Here is a 20752-nt window from a genome sequence, read left to right as displayed (position 1 = left end):
AAAAACTCATTTATCATTAACGCAAAGAAATGTCTATTAAATAATAAACATGATCCTTCTATTACTTCCTTGTCAACACTTTCAATAATAATACATGCAAATCGTTAGCAAAATTAAAAACAATTAGATTATCTACTTGTTTGGAGGAGTAAATCCACAAAATTAATTAATTAATTAATTAATTAATTAATAATAGGCGTAAACTTTTTGTAAACTCGAAAACCATTTGTCCGACTGAGTCAGCAAAGGCGCTGGCTTTTGTCCATTATGCCCCTCGACACTATTTAAAATTACAACTCTTACCACCAATGATTCTCCGCCACAATCACAGGTTTCATAGTTCCCTTCCAAAAGTACCCCTAATTAAATGTTGCTTTCCTGATTTACCCCTCTCCCAAATGGCCTATATTTACCTCCATGTCTGCTTTTCCGTCGCTTTCTTCACCTTCTCAAATATTTCAACTCCGTTTCAGTCTCAACACCGCCTTCAGACACCCCAAAAATTGCGAAAAACCTACCTCCGATTTTCATATTATTCGACAGGAAAGCCCCGATTCAATGAAGATGCTTTTCTCGTCGCTCATCTCCAGTCAGATTCGGTTCTTGCTTCATGGCTTGAACGATTCCAACTTCGATTCCAACTTCGATTCCGTGGTTCGCGAGCTCTGTCAGGTTGTGCTTTTATTTTCTTTCTTTTCTCGCGCTTTCTTTACTTTTATATCTGCATTTGATGCTTGTAGTTGGTTCTAACTCGATCAGTTTGTCTTCACAGTTGATCTGTCATAAAACCCTAGATTATTATCGTTTGATGCTTGTGTCTGCGGTTGGTTCTGAGTTTGTTGGGGAAAAGGGAGAAATCAATTTTGTTTTGTTTTGTTTTTTCGCTTTTTGTTTTTTGTTTTTGTTTTTTTTTTTCTTAAATTTTCAGAAGATGATCAATGGAAAAGGAGGGTCTGGAAATTCCTTTTTTTCTTTTTCTTTTTAATTTCCTGCGGCGACTAAGGTTTTTGTGGATGGATATTTCTTTTGGTGCTCTTAAGCTTGAAATTTTCCATGTCGAAGGGTTTTTAACATGTATGTTTGTATGCATGTATCTTCAATAGTGTTCTTCAGTGGGTTACCTATCAAAAACGAAAAAAAAAGGAGTGGTCTTTAGTGGGTTTGCTTATATAACTGAGTGTGTAGAAGAAATGAATGCAGTTTAGTCCAATGTTTTCTTATTACATGCTTCAGATGATTGTGATGTGCGTACTCAAGTAAGGTTCTGATTGAGTGTAAAGGAAATGCAAATGTAACAAGTAAATGTGTTTTATGGAATGGGATGTTTCCAGTGTGTTTCCATTGTTGAATGTGCACAAGGTGTTATTTTTTGAATTGCGAATTTGGGAAATTAGGGTTGCTTTTGGTTGCTTGGAAATCTGGAAACTCTTTGAATTGGAATAAGGCCCCGCTGGAGAATTCTAGGTTACACAGTTTTGTTGCTTTGTATGCTAATCGACTTAGAATTGAATTTACTCCCATAAGCGTCTAAAGGATGAAACTATACCGCAATAAAATCAACACTGTTTTGAAATGTGCAAAATTGAAGTTGCAAGTTTTTTTTTTTTTAATTTTCAGAAGAAGACCAATGGAAAACGAGGGTCTGGAAATTCCTTTTTTCCTTTTCTTTTAATTCAGGCAGTGAGTAAGGCTTTTGTGGCTGGATATTTTTTTGGTGCTCTTACGCTTGCAATTTTCCAAGTTGAAGGGTTTTTAACATGCATGTTTGTATGCATGTATCTTTAATTGCGTTCTTTAGTGGGGTACCTATCACAAAAGGAAAAGAAAAAAGAAGTGTTCTTCAGTGGGTTTGCTTACATTCCTGTGAGTGTGTAGAAGAAATGAATGCAGTTTGAGTCCAATGTTTTCTATCACAAGCTTCGGATGATTGTGACATGCATACTCAAGTAAATTTCTGATTGAATGTAAAGGTAATGCTAATGTAAGAAGTGAATGTATTTTATGGAATGGGATGTTTCTAGTGTGTTTCCATTCTTAAATGTGCACAAGGTGTTATTATTTGAATTGTCAATTCGGGAAATTACACTTGCTTTTGGTTGCATGGAATTCTGGAAACTCTTTGAATTGGAATAAGGTCCCATTGGAGAATTCTAGAGAACACAGTTTTGTTGCTTGGTATACTTATCAATTTGAAATTGGATTTACTCTCTTCGGACACAACTATTCCACAGTAAAATCAACAATTTTTTGAAATGTGCAAAATTGAAATTTCAAATTAAATGAAGATATGCTTGCCTAAATGCAGACAAAATGCATATTTATGGATAAGTTTGATCACTAGTGTGAATGCATTATTTCTCTAGTAATCTAATGGATAAATAATCTTGATAATCAAATACAATTTTGTTGAACCACATGCAGCCTAAATGTATGTATAATAAAGTTGAATGATATGATTTTGGTAGGCAGACAAAATGCATTTTATGGATAAGTTTGATCACAAGTACAGATATATTATTTCTCTAGTAATCTAATGGATAAATAATCTTGATAATCAAGTATAATTTTGTTGAACCACATGCAGCCTAAATGTATGTATAATAAAGTTGAATAATATGATTTTGGTAGTTACTCATTCGCCACAAACAAGCACATGGTTTTTAAAATGCTTTTTGAGCAACTGCTAGTGATATCTGGCAAGGGATAATGACCTACCATTTATGATGATGGATAGGAATGTATTTTCGTATTATGTTAGTTATAGTGGTCAGAAATAGAACCAGATCTTAATTTTTTTTTAATCATGGTTAATAGTATGATCATTGTGATTGTTTAGATTTTCCTTTTCTTTTTGGGCTTTGGGAGGGAGTAGGGTGGTCATGGCAAGGGTGTGATTTGGAATGTGATTTGCCTTACAAGATTTCATGATTTGGAACATGGAATATTTATGTGGTGAATCTTCATATTGCAGTGGAGGATCAGATGATTTGGCACAACATATTAATGATAAAAAATAAATGAATTGCTAACTGTAGAATTGATGTTGCGGTTAAGATAGTGTAATTTCATTTAGTTCCAAGTAAGGTGGACTTTCCATATTGAAAGCGGGAGGGAATTGACTGCATCATTAGTAGGTATTTGACTATAAGTAGGGATATTATTTATAAGGAAGGGGCTGATGGTGGATATCTTATCCTTCATTTTAGAGTGAATTTAGATATTTAGGCCTTCTTTCTCTATTTGAATACATTGCTTGCCTTTTGAGTTGATAGAAAATTGGTGTTATTAGTGGATTAAAGGTTAGAAGTCAAAGAAAAAGAATAGGAAGATCCCTTCATTGAGCTATTCTTGACAATATTTTGAGAGAAGAAAACATAGAAATTCTGAAGATATTAGCCTCTTTATATATGAATTTAAAATTTATCATGTCTTGGATGTTTTTTTTTGTTTACTTTTTAGTTTGGGTGGGATGAGGTGACAATTGTGGGGTTGTGTATGCCCCTTTGGTAGGACCCCCCCTTTGTTAGATATTTTTTCTCTTAGCTTGCTCTTAGCTTTGGATGATCCTTTTCCTTGTTTGATTCCTTGCATGAATAAGGGCTTCTGCAAAACGGTTCAGTTTGGTGGGTTCTAGTGAAAAAATTGGTTGAATTGAAATGGTTAGTTTATACTTGAATAAAATACAAGTGAAAATTGTTTCAAGGTTGGTTTGGTTAATGATCAGTTGGACCAAACTAATTTATACTTTTAGCTCAATCAGCTAGACCAATTGGAAACATTTAAGATTTCTAACCTAAAATTTAATGGATGCATTTTAAACCTATTTAGTTCACTTCTATTTCTAGTTTTGGGCCTTTTAAAGGCATTCCTCTTAGTGTTATCTAGCTCAATTGGCTTTTGGTGTGTAAATCGAAAGGGTTTGGACATCCTTGAGAGGAGCTTAGTCAAAACTTGAGAAGATGACATCATTGTATATTGGTTTGTAGTCTGAATCTCTTGTATAGACTCCTTGTATGGTAGAGGAGGTCAATCATATTTTGACCAGCTTTTTTGTATGGTCTCTTTATATAAACAAAGTACTTTATTGGACATTGCAAAATATACATACTCATGTATATAAACTCATCCAACATCAAGCAATTATAAATCACAAGAAATACAAGTCTTGGAACATGGGTTTGTTTGATTTGGTTCTATCGATTAGGAGATAAGGAAACCTGAAACTGAACTGACCAATTTTGTTCCTGCAATTTCCAAAGAAACCGGAAACCAAACTGACCAATTTTGATTCTGTAATTTTGAAACAGAACCAAGCTTCATGATTGTTGATAATGGAACCAATCTGGTCGGTTTTGGTTGTGTTGGATTAGTTATATATATATATATATATATATTTTTTTTTTTTTTGATCAGAAATGAAGAAAAATATATTAAAAGAAGAAAAGATACAAGAGAAGGAAGAGATACAAGAGAAAGAGAAGAAACAAGAGAAGGATGAGAGGTCCTTTCCACAAAAACAAAAACTGAACAAAAGAGAAAACACTCAACTTTAGAAAACTAAATACAAAGAAAAACCCCAACACTCTCAAACTTTTGAAATGCAAACCACAGTCGTGTTGAGTAGTAAAACACTAAGAGGAACTTCGCTAAAAGTTGCAGTACAAGAGGCCCAAAGAGAGGAATAGAAAAGAAGCAAGTCCCATAACATCTCTTCCATTTTCCCCTTATCCTAAAAAATCCTATTGTTTCTCTCTTGCCACACCATCCATAACAAAGTGAGGGAAGCAATTTGCCAAAGTGTCTTGCCTCTTAATGAATTCCCCAAACCTTTAAAGGCAATAACCATCATGGCCACAATACTCCTTGGAGGGACCCAAGCTAACCTTGCTAGATTGAACAGCTTGTGCTAGAGTCCAATGGTAATAGGACAATGAAGAAAAAGGCGGTCGATTGATTCTCCAGTTCCTTTGCAAAGAATGCACCATTGAGGACAGAAGGATTTGTAGAGGATCTTCTCAATTGCAACTTGTCATTGGTGTTTACCTTCTCATGTACTACTAACCAAGCGAGGGCCTTAACCTTTGAGGGGGCTTTTGAACTCCATAAAAACTTGGCCGGAACGAACAAGATAGGATTTGAGACTTTTAACAAGGCCAAGAATAAAGATTTCACTGAAAACAAAGGGTTGTATGAATAACTATGAAGCACTTTCTTACTTGGGCTTGACAGGATTGTTATTAGTCAGGTAGGAGGATCACTTCTGTGATGCTGTGTAAAGTGTGCTTTTGAGACTCTTATCATATCCTACTCCTTTTTTCCCTTTTTGTTTTTTCCCCTTTTTTGTTGGGGTGGGGGAAATATGGAGGATTGTGATGGTGCAATGACTCTTTTGTTTGAAAATATGTGGTTGAAGGAGTAGGGAGTTGTTGGAAGGTACAAGACTGATGGAAGGCTGAATGGTGCAAAGTTTTCCTAGTTGTTCTTTTGCCAGAATGCTTAAGGCATTAAAGAAGTTGCAGAGATGTAGTAAATAGGTTTAGATTTTGAATTTAGCAAAGTAGGATGTTGGAGGAGATTAGTTCTATAGAAAAATATTGGAGGAGATACTGAGATTGAAGTTGGGGAGTTATGTGGTTGAAAGGTGACAAAAGACGGGTATTTCCCATCAGGTTTTTAATGCAAGGAGGAGAAATGATAGTAATGATGGGTTGAAAGGTGACAAAGGTATAGTTGTGATTGATGGGTTGGTGTTATCTAATAATGGAGAGACTATGAAGGAAGGTTTGGTTTCTACCATATCTTCAATGAGAAGATGATTGTAGATGGTCAAAGGTCAACCCTAGGTTAGATTTTGACACTTTTGTTGTGTGTGTGGGGATTTCTTGGAGGCACCCTTTGGAGGAGGTAGTGGTGGTGGTGATGGTGAAGTGGAGATGGGTTTAAGGCCTCCTACCATAATGGAATATTTTTGTTTTTTTACCATAATATTTTGCTATGAGGGATGGGTAAGGGGTTCTATCACCATCCATCCCAATAATTTTTTGACTCCTTGAACCATTTAACAGAACACCCTTCTTGATTTATGTTGGAAGGAGGTTGAAGTGAAATGATTAAACATATGGTTTGATGTTCTATATCATCCTCAAATTGGTAAAATGGAGAAGGCATTTGCTTTCACCCTAATCAATAAGCAGGTGAGGGAAGGGTCTTTGTTATCAGGTAAGAGGCCAAGCAATAGCAGCCTGCTAGCTTAAACTAAGGAACAAGAATGGGAAAAAATAGCTCCAGGTTCTTGAGTCATTCCAGAATGGCCCCATATTTGTTTCTCTTGCTTTATGAAAAAAAATATCTTAGTTCCTAGAAACATTGTGGTGTTTATTTAGTCCTTGCGTGTGTAGTGGTTTTTCTTTTTTCTTTTCTTATATATATATAGTTTGGTGGAATTGGACCTAAAACTTCCCCCTCCCTACCCCATATCCTTGTCTAGGGGGCAAGCATTAATTTTATTTATTTAAAATTCCTTCGATGTTTTGTTATTTCATTTCTTCTAACAATATGATGGACATTTAAAAATCTTTGTGTTTTCTACTTGGTTCCTAACTTTATTGTACTTTTGCAGAATATTTTCACTTCTTGGTTAAATGATGCTTAAGATGAGGTTAAGTTGTGTTTAGATTCTTGTTGCTATATATTTTGATTTTGGGTTCTAATTTCCTTGTCCTTCTGTGAAATGCTTCTACTTCTTGCTTGAACAGGTAGACAACTAAAATTGAAGCCTTGTCAGAAGTTGAACAAACTCTTTTCAAATAATAAATTATGCATATTGAGTTATGAGCTTTCAGGCTCTATCTTTTTGTGAAACCTAATTATTTTCTCATTAATTTATTTTAATTTTATTTTTGATTCATAAATGATGTGATAATCTAGTTGTTTCTATTAATATGAGCTGATCTTTCTGAATTACCAATTCTATGGTCAATTATTGATCCTAAAACTGATTTCTGGCAGTTTATTGAATATGGATATGAGGCAAGCATTTTGTTGCTCCAGACATGCTTGGATCACATGAATTTTCATGGGGGAGACATGAATGATATGCAACTCAAACCTGATGTACTAGCTGCAATCTTTAGATATTTATTGGATAAGCCAAATTTCAGTACCGTGCTTTGTGAAGCATTAAGAAGCTCAGTTATTGGTGAAGGATTTCTTGGAGAGTTCTGTAATGTGTTGCAGTTTTCAGTGTCTGAGAAAATTGGCCTTGGTCTTGCTTTGGCAGACTCAGAGAATGGTGATGTTAGAACAAGTGGTGAGTTATTTGAAGATGGTCCTTTGGGTTGTTTCCAGCCTTTTGGTTTTCCTTTACATTCAGCTAAAATATTTTCGTGTCTCTTTGGTGCTTATGGAATGTGTAAATGTTGATTGTTTCTCAGGGCAAAATTTCTGCATGCGTCAGATTGAGAAATTGTGTGGTAATCCTGCTTCTATTGATTCTCATGAGAAAATTCAGAAAATTATTATGTTCCTATATCAGTCAGAGGGCCTTTCCAAGCATGTAGACTCATTCATGCAAATGCTGTCTTTGATGGAGTTTAAAGAAAGGCCACCATTTGTATTAGCTCCATTACTTTCAGATGATTTACATGAGGACAGTTTTTCAAGGTGTTTTTATCTTTCTAATATTTATCTTTTGGTGATGACCGTCACACCATTTAAACTTTTGCCATGTTTCACAGTTTATGATAGTGGAAATCATCTCTTTTGTCTCACTGCCTTCTTTGTGTGCTGTAGGAATTTGGATTTGTTCTATGATTTCAGCGAAAATGAGTTTGATAGTATTCTAGCAGAAATGGAAAATGACACAAGTATGGCTGATATTATGAGGGAACTTGGTTATGGATGCACGCTTAGTACTTCTCATTGTAAAGAGGTCTTATCTCTCTTCTTGCCTCTCTCTGAAGTCACTCTCTCAAGAATACTTAGCACAATTGCCCGCACGCATGCTGGCCTTGAGGATAATCAAAATTCGTATTCAACATTCTGCTCTGCTATTGGTAGCAGCGCCTTATCTGATTCTTCATGCTTGAGCTGTTGGAATGTTGATGTCCTTGTAGATTCCATTAAGCAACTTGTAAGTTCTATTTGCAATTTTTCAGTTTCATTATTTATTTTCTTCCAGGGCGTGTTTGATTTGGACAATGATATATTGAACCGCAGGCTCCTGGAATCAATTGGACTCTTGTCATGGAAAATCTAGACCATGAAGGCTTCTACTTTCCCAATGAGGGGGCCTTTTCTTTTTTCATGTCCATTTATGCCCGTGCTTGTCAGGTAGAGCATTCATTTGACTTTACTAACGTATTAGTTTATGTGAATTGAACATAATTCATGCAAATATGGCATACAGGATCCCTTTCCACTCCATGCCGTATGTGGGTCTGTCTGGAATAATGTTGACGGCCAGATCTCTTTTCTAAGATATGCTGTAGCAGCCCCACCAGAAACATTTACCTTTGCACATTCTATTAGGAAACTGGTATCCTCTTTGGCATAACTATATTGTCTTTTATATTGCTCAACAATTCTTTTCCTATTTTTACTTAATACTAAATATTCATTTTTGTAGGCATATACCGATGCATTGCATGGTCAGGAGCTTCCGCATGGGCAGGCAAACCAAGCATGGTTATCTCTTGATCTTTTAGATGTGTTGTGTCAACTAGCTGAGAGAGGCCATGCTGGTTCAGTGCGACTGATGCTTGAGTTTCCTCTTAAACACTGCCCTGAAATTCTACTTCTTGGGATTGCACAAATTAATGTATTCTTATATTTTATATGTGCAAATTGTAGATTTTGTTTTTAACTATACTATCTTGAAGGCAGTGTGTAGTGGATGATAAAATGTATTGTTTCATTGTTGCAGACTGCCTATAATCTTATCCAGCGTGAGGTATCTTCCACTGTTTTCCCCATGATTATTGGAAATGTCATGGGAAGTGGTGTTATTCTTCACCTTTGGCACTCTAATCCCAAACTTTTAGTGCATGGATTCTTGGATTTTATTAAAAGTGATCAAGGGAACATGGTTACAATTTTGGATCTTTGCCAAGAGCTGAAGGTAAAACATGAAGTGGTATTTGTCTCCTTTTATTGCAACATCTCTTATGTTTCTCTTTAGATTCAGTATCTTGAAGCCTTTTTTCTAATGGTTTTTCCCTTGTTCCCTTTTTGATCGGACATATGGTGTGATCTTTTCTCGTTAGTCATATTATCGTTCCTTTCAAAGTTTTGACCACTGATGCCTTTCCTTTTCCTTCTGTAGTTATAATTAAGTTACATTTTCCATGATACTCTTATGGTTAGAGGTGCATACTAAAGTCATATTAGCATCAGGGTGTACACACTTGTCATACTTTGCCATTTTTTTTTTCAATTTTATCTTAAATACATGTTTACATGAAATAGGAAACTTAAAATCATCTATGCAGCAGGTGCCTATAAAGTTGTTCAGAATGATGCAAGATACATACTTATAACCATTGGATGAATGATTATGTCCTATGACCTAAATAAAGAACTTCATGGGTTATTGTTTTTCTTGGGAAATTCTGTTTTGCCTTGTTTTGAGTTCTAAATGTGCTAGGGAATCTCTTGAAATGCAGCTTGTTGTCTGGTACCTCTGTAATATGATCTCCTACTGCCTACCAGCAGGATTCTGAAATCAAATGATATACATCAACTTTGCATGTGAAACACAAGACAAGTAGATGCTTGGTGGATTTACACAATGTCTAACTGAAGCGCACACTAAGCATAGCTTTTTTCTACTGGGCATGCAGGAGAAGCACAGTCCCTAGTCAAAAGAATGCACCAATTTTAAAAATCCAAATATGTGCATATCCAGTCTGATATATCATTTCCCTTTTTTCTTTTTCCTTATCCAAGTCTTTCATAATTAAATTAAAAATTTTGGTCATTTGAAAAAATGAAGTGGCTAGAGGGTGAAATCACTCAGGAATAGAAAGGGCTTGTTAGTAGAGCAGCAAAAAACTGTCATGAATTCTTCATCTTTGGTTCCATTGGAATTTCAATTTGTTTATTTTTGAAGTAAGAAGTATGGTCATTCTTCATCTTTGACATCTTTTATTTTTGAAGCAATAAAAGGCTCTCTTGCTTCACCTCGAGACAAGGTTGTGTGTCCAAAGGAAATGAACATTTTATTCTTGTCACCTAGAAAAGTGTCAATTTTTCGCCAAAATGTGAATCTACTAAAGACCTCATATGCCTTGTTAACTATGTTTCTAAACACTTCGATGCTAGTATGCCTTCGTGATTCAAATTTATGGCCCTTGAAGTTTAGTATGGACTTGTTGCACCTTAGTGTGGGACTAACCCTCCAAGCACTAAGCACTTAAGATTAGTTTAATTTAGCAGCTAGCTTTGGAAGTTGGTTGAGGTGGAATTTACATGCATCATAACTATTTGGCAAGAATAGGAGGGGTATGGTCCATTGTTGTTTATGAGATGGATGCCAATATTACAAGTACATATGACAATTAATGGGAAACTTGCCTTAGAGCTGCAATAGGGCACATTATAGAGGCTGCATTTCTACAATAGAAGAAGACAATTGATGCGTGCCTTCCTAAGTTCTAAAGATTTTGTAAATATTAGAGTTTCCATTCCTAACTTCACTCTGCTCCATTCTTTCCTTAAATTTTGGTTCCTCAAATCCCACATCATTGCCTTTAGCTAAAGTGGGTCGGTCTTGCGACCTCCTGAGCTATAGTGGGAGGTTGAGGGGCAAAGTCTCCTTAGTGGGGAAGGATCCTAACTATGGACCAACTCAAAAGGAGGATGGGTTTTGGCAGGTTATGGTTATATGTGCAAAAATGCAAATGAATCGGTAGATCATCTTCTCATCCATTGTGGGAAAGATAGAGAGTTGTGACACTTCTTCTCTTTTATGGGCATCTTGCGGGTTCTCCCATTTTCGGTGAAGGACTTGTTAATGGGTTAGTATGGTAGCTTTGTGGGCAAGAAGAGAAGGAAGGTTTGGTGCACAACTCCCCTTTGCATTTCTTTTTTGGACAATTTGGAAGGAATGAAACCAGAGAACCTTTGAAGGGGAACAACGAACTATCCAATCTCTTAAGGACTCCCTCATTGCTAATTTGTACAAGTGGTCTCATTAGTATCTTCTAGTGGATGGTCAGTCAGGTTCATGTTATTTGTTAGATTTTATAGAGTGGTTGTGCTTCAAGTTTTAGAGTAGGGTTGTAGCTACCGTAGCTTGTTTCTTTTGTTTCTCACTTGTATACTTCCAATATGTGTTCGCCACTTTAGTTTGGCACTCTTCTTATGTATATATTCTTATTTGCCTAACAATAAAAAAAAAGGAAACAAGGGGGAAAAGGTTGCTTTGATTCTTCTTTTTTTTTTTTCCTTTTTATGGTTCTTTTTTGTTTTGGCATGTATTTTTTTGAATTTTTTTGATAACATTAATAGGGAATTTTTGTAGTTAGTGGTGTTTGAAGTTAAGAGAGACTGCTTGGTGGAGGAAGGATGATTTGAGAGGACTTGTGGTGAGGAGATTGACCTTTTTGCTTTTTATACCTTGGTGGAAAAGGAATTTATCTCTCTATCCTTCAAATTTTTCCAGTGGGAGAATCAGCCTTGTTTGTTCATTTATTTATTTATTTATTATACCCTCATCTGCACATCTTTCTAAATTAAGAGGTTCTTATATTGCTAGCTTCTTTCCTCTCACTCACAATTTCTCCTTTTTGAAATTTTTATTTCCAAATTGAGAAATTTATGACTGCTCATTGTAGATATGTTTGTCATTTAGGGGTTTGGGAAAAAAGCCCCAAAGGGAGTGCTGGTGTTTGAATGTTGGAGGCCTATTGATGACTTGTGGGAAAGTATCTTCTATATCATGCTCTGTAGATGGGTATCATTGAGGAGTTTGTTAGTGCCCCCTTAAACATCATTTTGTTGGATTAGAGATCAAATGTGCTTTCATGATTGGCACATTGTGGTTAATAGGGCCAACAAGCTCCTCCACTGGTTTGAGCCTTGAGCTCAACTTTGATTTGGATACCCTGTTTTAGATGCTTATTATTGGCCCCTTCAAAGACCATAGTAGGGGTGGGATTGTCCTGACATTCTCAAATGTATCTGGTTTTTTGTTTGGAATTGTGATTGGAATTTTACTTTAGTTCTAGGGTCTCAAAGAGCTGATGATGCTGGGTGTGTTTATAACCTTTTGGTGGATAGGGCTTATTTGACTGTGAGAGTGCTAGAAGAAGGAGAATTAGTATGGGATTAGTATAGGAAGGGAAGCTTTAGTGCAAAGTCATACTACAATTCCTTGTGCACTGAGACTAAAGTGGCTTTACCAACCAAAGAAATTTGGGATCTTGAGCTCCTCCAAGAACATGTTTTTCACTTAGGAAGCAGTATGGGGGAAGATAACTGTAGACATGTTAATGAAAAGGGAGTGAGCCATGGTCCGTAGATGTAGCCTTTGCAAAGAGAGCAAAGAGTCAACTGATCACATCTTGATTCATTGTGATAGGACAAAAGAATTATGGACATTTCTTTTAGAATCCTTTCGCCTGAAATGGGTGTTTCTAGTTTCAGTGAGAAATCTCCTCCTCAGTGTATGCTCTGGTGTGTAAATACAGGATTTTTAGTGAAGAACTTTCAGGTCAAAGGTTAAAAGAGTACTTCATTAAATCCATTTTGGAATGGTCCCATGCTTCATTGGAAATGGAAAATTTCTCAGTGTTGGAATTCTTAGATAGCCTCAACTGTGGGTGGTTTTGGTTTTTTGTGATGGCTGTTTTTTGTAGATACCTTTTGGTATTTCTTGTTTTGTTGCTTTGTAATACTGCCTATATACATAGGGTGCACTCCCTTTTCTTGGCACTCTGTATTAATAGATGCTCTGTTTTATCATACAAAAAAAAAAAAAGAAAGACTTTTCTATCTGGGGTGTCACAGGAAAATGCTCTTGTGTCAATCTGACCATAGATTGCACCACATTGTGGATCTCTCTAGATTGGTGGGTTGCTCCTTTGCTTGGAAGCCTAGGTCAGCTGACCTGGAGGCAATATCACTGGGAAATATGGGAGCCTTTCTTCTTTTGAGCTTGCTTAGATTTTAGTTCCCATTATTCTCTTTGGATTAATTTCTGTGATGGGCTGTATGTCTAGGGTGGAGCTTGTGTTGTTAGGGTTTGCTGTTAGTTTTCTCTTTCTTTTTGCTTTTGTATTTGCCTGAAGGGGATCTCATATCCTTCCATATGTAGAACTCTTTTCTATTTGTATTAGGTTATTGAGATTATTCTTATTTCTCATAAAAAAGAAGTATGGTGGGAATACTGTTCCTTGTTTCTCTGATTTCTATATTTGTTTTGTTTTTACCCTACAGATTCTATCATCTGTGTTGGAGCAGATTCCATTCCATTTTAGCATTCGGCTGGCTGCACTAGCTTCTCAGAAAGAATATGCAAGTCTCGATAAATGGTTGAATGATTGTCTAAGAACTCATAAAGATGTTTTCTTTGAGGTCGGTTTTGTAATTTATTTTTCTAAGCATTCAACATGACAATGTCAAAGCAGTTCTTTGTTCTTTAGATTCAATGAAATGTGTGTAAAAATTTTCATGATACTCATAATGCTTCTTCCAGGAGTGTCTCAAGTTTTTGAAGGAGATAACCTTTGATGCAGCAGATGATGTCTCTGCCAATTCATTTCAACATTCTGGTGCTGGAATGAATATAAATGAGGAGACAAGTTCAATCTTTTGGAAGGTTTTAGTGATTTTCTGAGTTCTTTTATTAGCTTTCCATGTTCTATTCTATTTTCTGCCACTTCACAACTTGTAACACACATTTTGCAGGTCCTCCAAGCTAATACTGATCAGATTGCCTCTAAACAGCTCTCTGAGGAGTTGAAAAGTTTGCATAGAGCATCTATGCATGTTAGTCCTAGGCTACAGAATGTTGGGGCTTCAGATTCATCGACATCTGATGTTTACACGAATGATATAGAGGCTGAGGCAAACTCTTATTTCCACCAAATATTTTCTGGTCAGCTGACCATTGATTCAATGATTCAAATGCTTGCACGTTTCAAGGAATCTTCAGACAGAAGGTTTGTTGTTTGCTTAATAACAATGGCTGTCTGAGCATCATATCATACTGCGTATTTATAAAATTCTCTGTTTTGATTGCTTAGGAGGTTTACGGTGACCTGTTTTGTTAATAAAGTGATCATTTTGATGGCTTGGGCAATAAAATCCTACCTTATTGAGAGATAATTGGAAAGGTTACAAAACCCTGTACTTTTATTACAAAATTAATAAACCAGAAAAAGATAGATTATTTTTTGAAAGAATTTCTGGCCCTATAAAAAGTGGAATTTGTGCTTTTGGAAATTATTGAGTAATCCAGGGATGAAAAAGATGACCCATAATTTTATGAACAATGTGGAGTCAAATTTAAAGAAGCTTGTACAATCTGGGAATATAAAAAAGAAGAATTTACTTAAACCAATATGCCATTAGGCATGACCGTACATAGCATGGAAATCACACTAGAAAAGGCGGGCAACTAGATAGCAGTGGGTTTTGTAGCAAAATTGATCGCAACAGAGGGAAATCAGCCACTTTGCATGCTGTTTGTATATCAGTGTATATTCTGTCAGTGAATAAGTTGTCAAATTCATAGATTGAATTTCAATAGACAATTCATGAGTCCTTTGATTATTGATTATTGAACCCATTTCCTATTCTGTTCTATCTATCTATCTATCTATCTATATATATATATATACATTCTATGTTACTTTTATTGTGCTTGTTCAATCAGTCAGATTTTTTATTTTTATTTTTATTTTTCTGTCAGTGAATAAGTTGTCAAATTCATAGATTGAATTTCTATAGACAATTCATGAGTCCTTTGATTATTGATTATTGATTATTGATTCTTGGACCCGTTTCCTATTGAGTTTCATTACATTCATCTATGTTTCTCAATCCAAGTAATAGAGTTGAATTTATTTCAAGAGTTCTTTTTTATATTAAATAGAATGCAATTGACAATTACTTTTTTGTTTCTTTTGAGACCCTTAAAAATATAAACAATGTTGTTTGTTCTTTTAAATTAGAACTAGAAAACTCTTGTTTTTAAATTTTCTAATTTTTCTTTCGAGTTCTTTCAAAATGGGTTTTGAAAAAGAAGGTTGTTTTCGAGGAGAACCAAAAGGCACGTCATTTTCCATTCTCTAAAGTGTTGGCTTTTATTTTCTTCCTGTTTTCCCTATTCTTTTTGGTTTATAGGTTATTTAGCTTCATTGTATATAATGTTTTGACACTTATACATTCTTGTTGCATTTTCATGTTCATATTCTTGGCTGGTGATCACGCTATTTGTGTTTCAGCTTCATACGGATATTAAATTTAATAACCTGGGATCAAAGTACACAGTCATTCTTATGGTTTGATGTGATTTTTTTTCAATAGATTCATCAATCACAATTTAGGTTTAGTTGTCTGAGCATGTATCCCTATGTTTTTTACCTATAAAAAAAAATGTACCCCTATGTTTTTACTGATCAATGAAATGCCTAAGGAAAAAAAGTTAATGAAGTCAAAACCAAAAGTCATCTTATCTAAGACACATTGTCTTTTGTTGTTTATCATAGGGAGGAATTTCCTAACTTGATTTCTTATGAATTGACAGGGAACAATCAATATTTGAGTGCATGATACAAAACCTATTTGAGGAGTACAGGTTCTTCCCTAGGTATCCAGAAAAGCAGCTTAAGATTGCGGCTGGTCTATTTGGTACGTTTACTTTGTAGTTTATATTGTTCTTGTTATGTTGTATGGGTGGTAATTTCTGCAACTTGTTAGTAAAACCAAATCCGCCCAATTTTTGTGGTTTAGGAATGAATTTCCTATGCAACAACTTGGAGTGGGTGGTCTGCCTAAAGCTGCAGATTGTTAATCGAAATAATTACTGAAGTCTATTGAGTGGCAGGAATTCTAGGCTTCTAGTAGTTGAGGTTTATGGTGGAATTTAGTGTATCTATCATGTCAATTGTGGTTGGCCCAACCTGTTGACATCACTTGAATCTACCAAAACTTTTTTCTTTTTGATCAGAAACAAAATCTGATCAATACAGTGGGAAAGAAATACAATCCAATAGACATCAATATGACTCAACATTGCTATTTCAACCCTTTTGATCTACATATCAAAATCCAATCAAGTTTAATATTGGAGGAATGCCCTTGAAAGCTGTAGTATTAGAGGTCAAAAAGATGAATAGAAGTATACTAGATTCCATATCATTTCAGAAGTCCTCCACTTGTCCTTAAAGATCCTTTGATTTCTTTTTAGCCATACTATCCAAATCAATATAAAACAAGTGATTTGCCATGGAACTTTTCACCTAGTGCACTCTAAACCCCTACAAGAAATGGTCAACATGTCTTTGAAACTTCTAGGCAGAACAAGATCCAAATTGGCTGGTCTGAATAGCTTATGCCATATCTCTAAAGTCCTTGATTAGGTTATGGAAAGTGGATGTGGTCTGTCTGTAAGAAACTTGATGACGATGGAGACTGTTAGAAGTTTAGGAGTGGGTAGGTTCTTAGAGTGAGGTTCTGTGAATGCAAGGGGTGCTGCAGGAGGGGTTCTGGTGTTTTGAGATGATAGGGTGATAGAGTTGATTGGGTTGGAGGTGGGACCGTGGGAGAGTTCTCTATTTTGTGTAGGTTTAAGAATAATGAGTATGATTTTGTTTGGGTTTTCAAAGGGTTTTATGGGCCTTCTTCTGGAAAGGATAGAGAGGTCCTTTGGGCGGAGTTGGGGCTATAAAAGGGTTGTGGGATAATCCGTCGCATGTAGGAGGAGATTTTAATGTTGTTAGATTTCCTTCAGAATGCAGTAGTGGCTTGAGATTGACTGCATCCATGAGGAGATTCTCTGATGCTATCAACAAGCTAGAGATGAGAGAAAAATTGAAGTTAAAACTAAAAATGAAGTTTAAAATTGAAATAAAGAACTATTTATGAATCACATAAATTTGGCATGCTTTATTTTAGGTAACTATTTTAAGTGTTGTGATGGACAATTGTATTATAGATGATGTGATAAAAACTTTTTGAGAATTTGGTTATCATTAGTTATATGTGGATGTTTTATACTAATATTTTCGTGCATATTGTACTGATTTACATTGATGAAGGTATAATATCCTATGTTGTGTTATAAATTTTATAGGTAAAATATTTTGTGAAAAAACTAAATACACAGAGAAATGTTTTCGAAATTTTGGTAGAATTTATCATTTTAATTTGTTTATAAATATTCTTAATTTTAATAATAGATATATTATATATTTATGACATTATTGTTGCAATTGCGGTTCAACCGCTGATCCAACCTTTGGATCATAAACCGATAACTTTTCCTTTTTAATAATTGGTTCGATTTTGAAAGAATTGGAAAAGTCTTTTCTTTTGAAGCAAGTCATAGGTACTAAGTATCTTTTTAGCCACTAACCAAGCAAACACCTTGTCCTTTGATCGGACTTTTGATTTTTGTATGAAATTTGCAAGAGAAACTCAGAGAAAATTGAATTTTATTGATTAGATAAAGCTGAGAAGAAAGATTTGACCAAAATTAAGCCGGAGGGTGATAATGACCAAACTCTCACATCTAGGGGTATAGTGATATGGTAACATGATTGAGAATAGACACAAGTCTTTCAAGATCCTCTTTTTGTGAATTAGGGAGGTTTTGTTTTAAGTTGAAGTTCTAAGTTAAAAGGGAGTGGAGTCCAAGGATGGATGAAACAAGAAAATTTTGAATTGCGATAATAGTGTCAAGACTTAGAAATTGAAAAGCCAAAGGTTGATTCCCCCACCATAAATCTTCTCAGAAAATTGTTTTTGTACTATTTCCCACCTAAAACTCGGTATGATTGGAGCAATCCTAGAAAATGTGTGCACTCAAAAGGAGAAAGGTGGAAGAAAGGAGGTGCTGAAGACTTAGGGGACTTCAGGCCCATCAGCTTGCTTGGGGGTTTGTATAAACTCTTGGCCAAAGTCTTAGCGAATAGGCTAAAGAAGGTGCTTGATAGGGTGGTCTTAGTAGACCAAAATGCTTTTGTGAGAGGGAGACAGATTTTGGATGCTTCTCTAGTAGCTAATGAGGTGATTGATTATTGGCATAAAAGAAAAGAGAAAGGGCTGATATGCAGGTTGGACATTGAAAAAGCCTATGATAGCATCAACTGGAAGTTTCTTATGAAGGTGCTTCGGAAGATGGGCTTTGGGTCTCGTTGGATGGATTGGATGTGGTGGTGTATTTCAACTGCTAAATTCTCCATCTTAATCAATGGGGTTCCAGCCGGTTTCTTTTCGAATTCAAAGGGGTTGTGGCAAGGAGACCCTCTCTCTCCGTATCTCTTTGTCTTGGGTATGGAAGTGCTTAGCACCCTTCTTAGACGGGCTGGTGAGGGGGGCTTTCTTTCCGGCTGTAGGCTTCGGGGGAGAGGGGGGGAGGAGCTGATTGTTTCCCATCTTCTCTTTGTTGATGACACACTCATTTTCTACAAAGTTAGAAGAGAGCAACTTACCAATCTAAGCTGGATCTTGGCGTGGTTTGAGGCGGCCTCCGGCCTCAGAATTAATCTTGCTAAGAGTGTTCTAATTCCTGTTGGGGAAGTGGATGAGCTGGAAGAGTTGGCGGCTGAGCTAGGATGCAGATTGGGGGCTTTACCCACTGTTTATTTGGGGCTGCCCCTTGGAGCCCACCATAAAACCTCTTCTTCCTGGGATGGGGTGGAAGAGAGAATGAGAAGAAGACTAGCCTGGTGGAAAAGACAATATATCTCGAAGGGGGGAAGAATTACTCTTATCAAGAGCACTTTGGCCAGCATACCCATCTACCTTCTTTCCCTTATCCGCATTCCCAGGTCTATTGCAAAAAGGATTGAAAAAATTCAAAGAGATTTCCTGTGGGGGGGGGGGGGGGGGGGGGGGGGCGGGGGGGAAGCTTGGAGGGGAAAGCTCACTTAATTAATTGGAAGGTGGTTTGCAGCCCTAAGGAGGAGGGTGGATTAGGCATCCGAAAGCTAGACTTGTTGAACAAAGCCTTGCTGGGCAAATTGGTTTGGAGATATGCCTATGAGAAGGATAATCTTTGGAAAACGGCGATAGGGGTGAAATATGGTCAAGAGGGGTGTGGGTGGAGGACTAAGGAAGTTTGTGGGCCTTATGGAGTGGGATTGTGGAAGGAGATTATGAAGGAGGCTGATTGGTGCTGGGAGAGCATTGATTTTAAGGTAGGGAAGGGGACTAGAGTTTTGTTTTGGACGGATGAGTGGTGTAGCAATGAGGCGCTTTCACAAACTTTTCCACAGCTGTTTACCTTGGCGGGTCATAGGAATGCCAAAGTTAGTGAAGTGTGGGACTCTAGCCTGGGTCAAGGAGGTTGGAATCTCAGCTTGGCTAGAGATTTCAATGATTGGGAGCTAGATCAAATAGGAGATATGCTGAATCTGCTGAGGGACTTCAGGACTTCTCCTGAGGAGGATTCAGTGAGATGGAAACGGGAAGGCAATGGTGTTTTTGGGGCTAAGGGTGCTTACAAAATGTTGAGTGGCTCCTCAGCCTGTGCTTTCCTGAACAGACGCATTTGGATGGATAAGGTTCCAATAAAAGTGTCTTTTTTTGCTTGGGAAGCTTCGTGGGGGAAGATCCTCACCTTGGATAAGCTTCAAAGAAGGGGGTGGCAGCTCCCTAATCGGTGTTTTTTGTGCGGTTGTGAAGAGGAAAATGCGAATCATATTCTTTTACATTGTACAGTGGTTAAGACTATTTGGGAGATTACCCTTGCCATTTTCGGAGTTCAATGGGTGTTCTCAGAGTCAGTTAAAGAGGTGTTACTTAGCTGGAGGGGTTCCTTTGTGGGGAAAAAAAGAAAAAAGATCTGGAATTCCATCCCGTTGTGCATATTTTGGATGGTTTGGAAGGAAAGGAATAGGTTAGCTTTCAGGGGAGGGTCGTTAGATATTCAGAAATTCAAAATTTTTTTTGTATGTAACTTGTGGAGTTGGGCTAGGGTGTACATTGGTGAGGAAACCTATTCTCTCTTAGGCTTTTTGGAGTGGCTTGCGGCCACTTGAGGGTGGGTGAGGTTTCTCCCCTCTTTTCTTTCAGCTCTTTTTTTGGGCTTTTGTGTATACCCCCTGTATACGTGCGGCTTCTTAGCCTTTTCTAATATATTTGGTTGTTTATCTATCAAAAAAAAAAAGAAAAGAAAGGAGAAATGTGGTTTTGGCATTCAGAAGATTGATCCCTTGAACAAAGCGTTGTTGGGTAAATGGTTATGGAGATTTGCCGTTGAAAAGGATAATCTCTGGAAGATGGTGATTGGGGTGAAATATGGTCAGGAAGATTTTGGGTGGAGAACTAAAGAAGCCCGTGGAACTTATGAAGTGGGGGTTTGGAAGGAGATTTTGAAGGAAGCTAAGTGGTGCTGGGATAACATAAAGTTTAAGGTGGGGAAGGGGACTAGAGTTAAATTCTGGATTGACCAGTGGTGTAGCAACGCGACGCTGTCCCAATCTTTCCCCTAGCTTTTTGAGTTGGCGGTTCATAGGAATGCAACGGTTAATGAGATGTGGGACCCAAGCTTTGGTCAAGGAGGTTGGAATCTTAGATTTCA

The 20752-nt window shown here is 36.7% G+C and overlaps 1 protein-coding gene across 5 annotated transcripts in view; it reads left to right on the top strand.

Annotated features, from left to right (window-relative positions):
• Positions 1-440: 440 nt before the first annotated feature.
• Positions 441-20752, top strand: part of LOC100256945 (uncharacterized) — a 71193-nt gene continuing 50881 nt past the window's right edge. For all 5 annotated transcript variants that reach the window (XM_059733774.1, XM_059733772.1, XM_059733773.1 and 2 more), the window contains exons 1-12: positions 441-672; positions 7009-7309; positions 7434-7662; positions 7792-8131; positions 8218-8331; positions 8408-8536; positions 8627-8818; positions 8924-9118; positions 13438-13575; positions 13697-13819; positions 13909-14162; positions 15752-15855. In XM_059733774.1, coding sequence (XP_059589757.1) covers positions 559-672; positions 7009-7309; positions 7434-7662; positions 7792-8131; positions 8218-8331; positions 8408-8536; positions 8627-8818; positions 8924-9118; positions 13438-13575; positions 13697-13819; positions 13909-14162; positions 15752-15855 — 2233 coding nt within the window. In that variant the 5' untranslated portion in view covers positions 441-558. The remainder of the gene's footprint in view (positions 673-7008; positions 7310-7433; positions 7663-7791; positions 8132-8217; positions 8332-8407; positions 8537-8626; positions 8819-8923; positions 9119-13437; positions 13576-13696; positions 13820-13908; positions 14163-15751; positions 15856-20752) is intronic.

Source organism: Vitis vinifera, chromosome 16 (assembly GCF_030704535.1).
Source record: "Vitis vinifera cultivar Pinot Noir 40024 chromosome 16, ASM3070453v1".
In the NCBI taxonomy this organism is placed as follows: domain Eukaryota; kingdom Viridiplantae; phylum Streptophyta; class Magnoliopsida; order Vitales; family Vitaceae; genus Vitis; species Vitis vinifera.
Note: the sequence above shows the minus strand (reverse complement) of the source record. Positions and strands in the feature narration are given on the sequence as shown.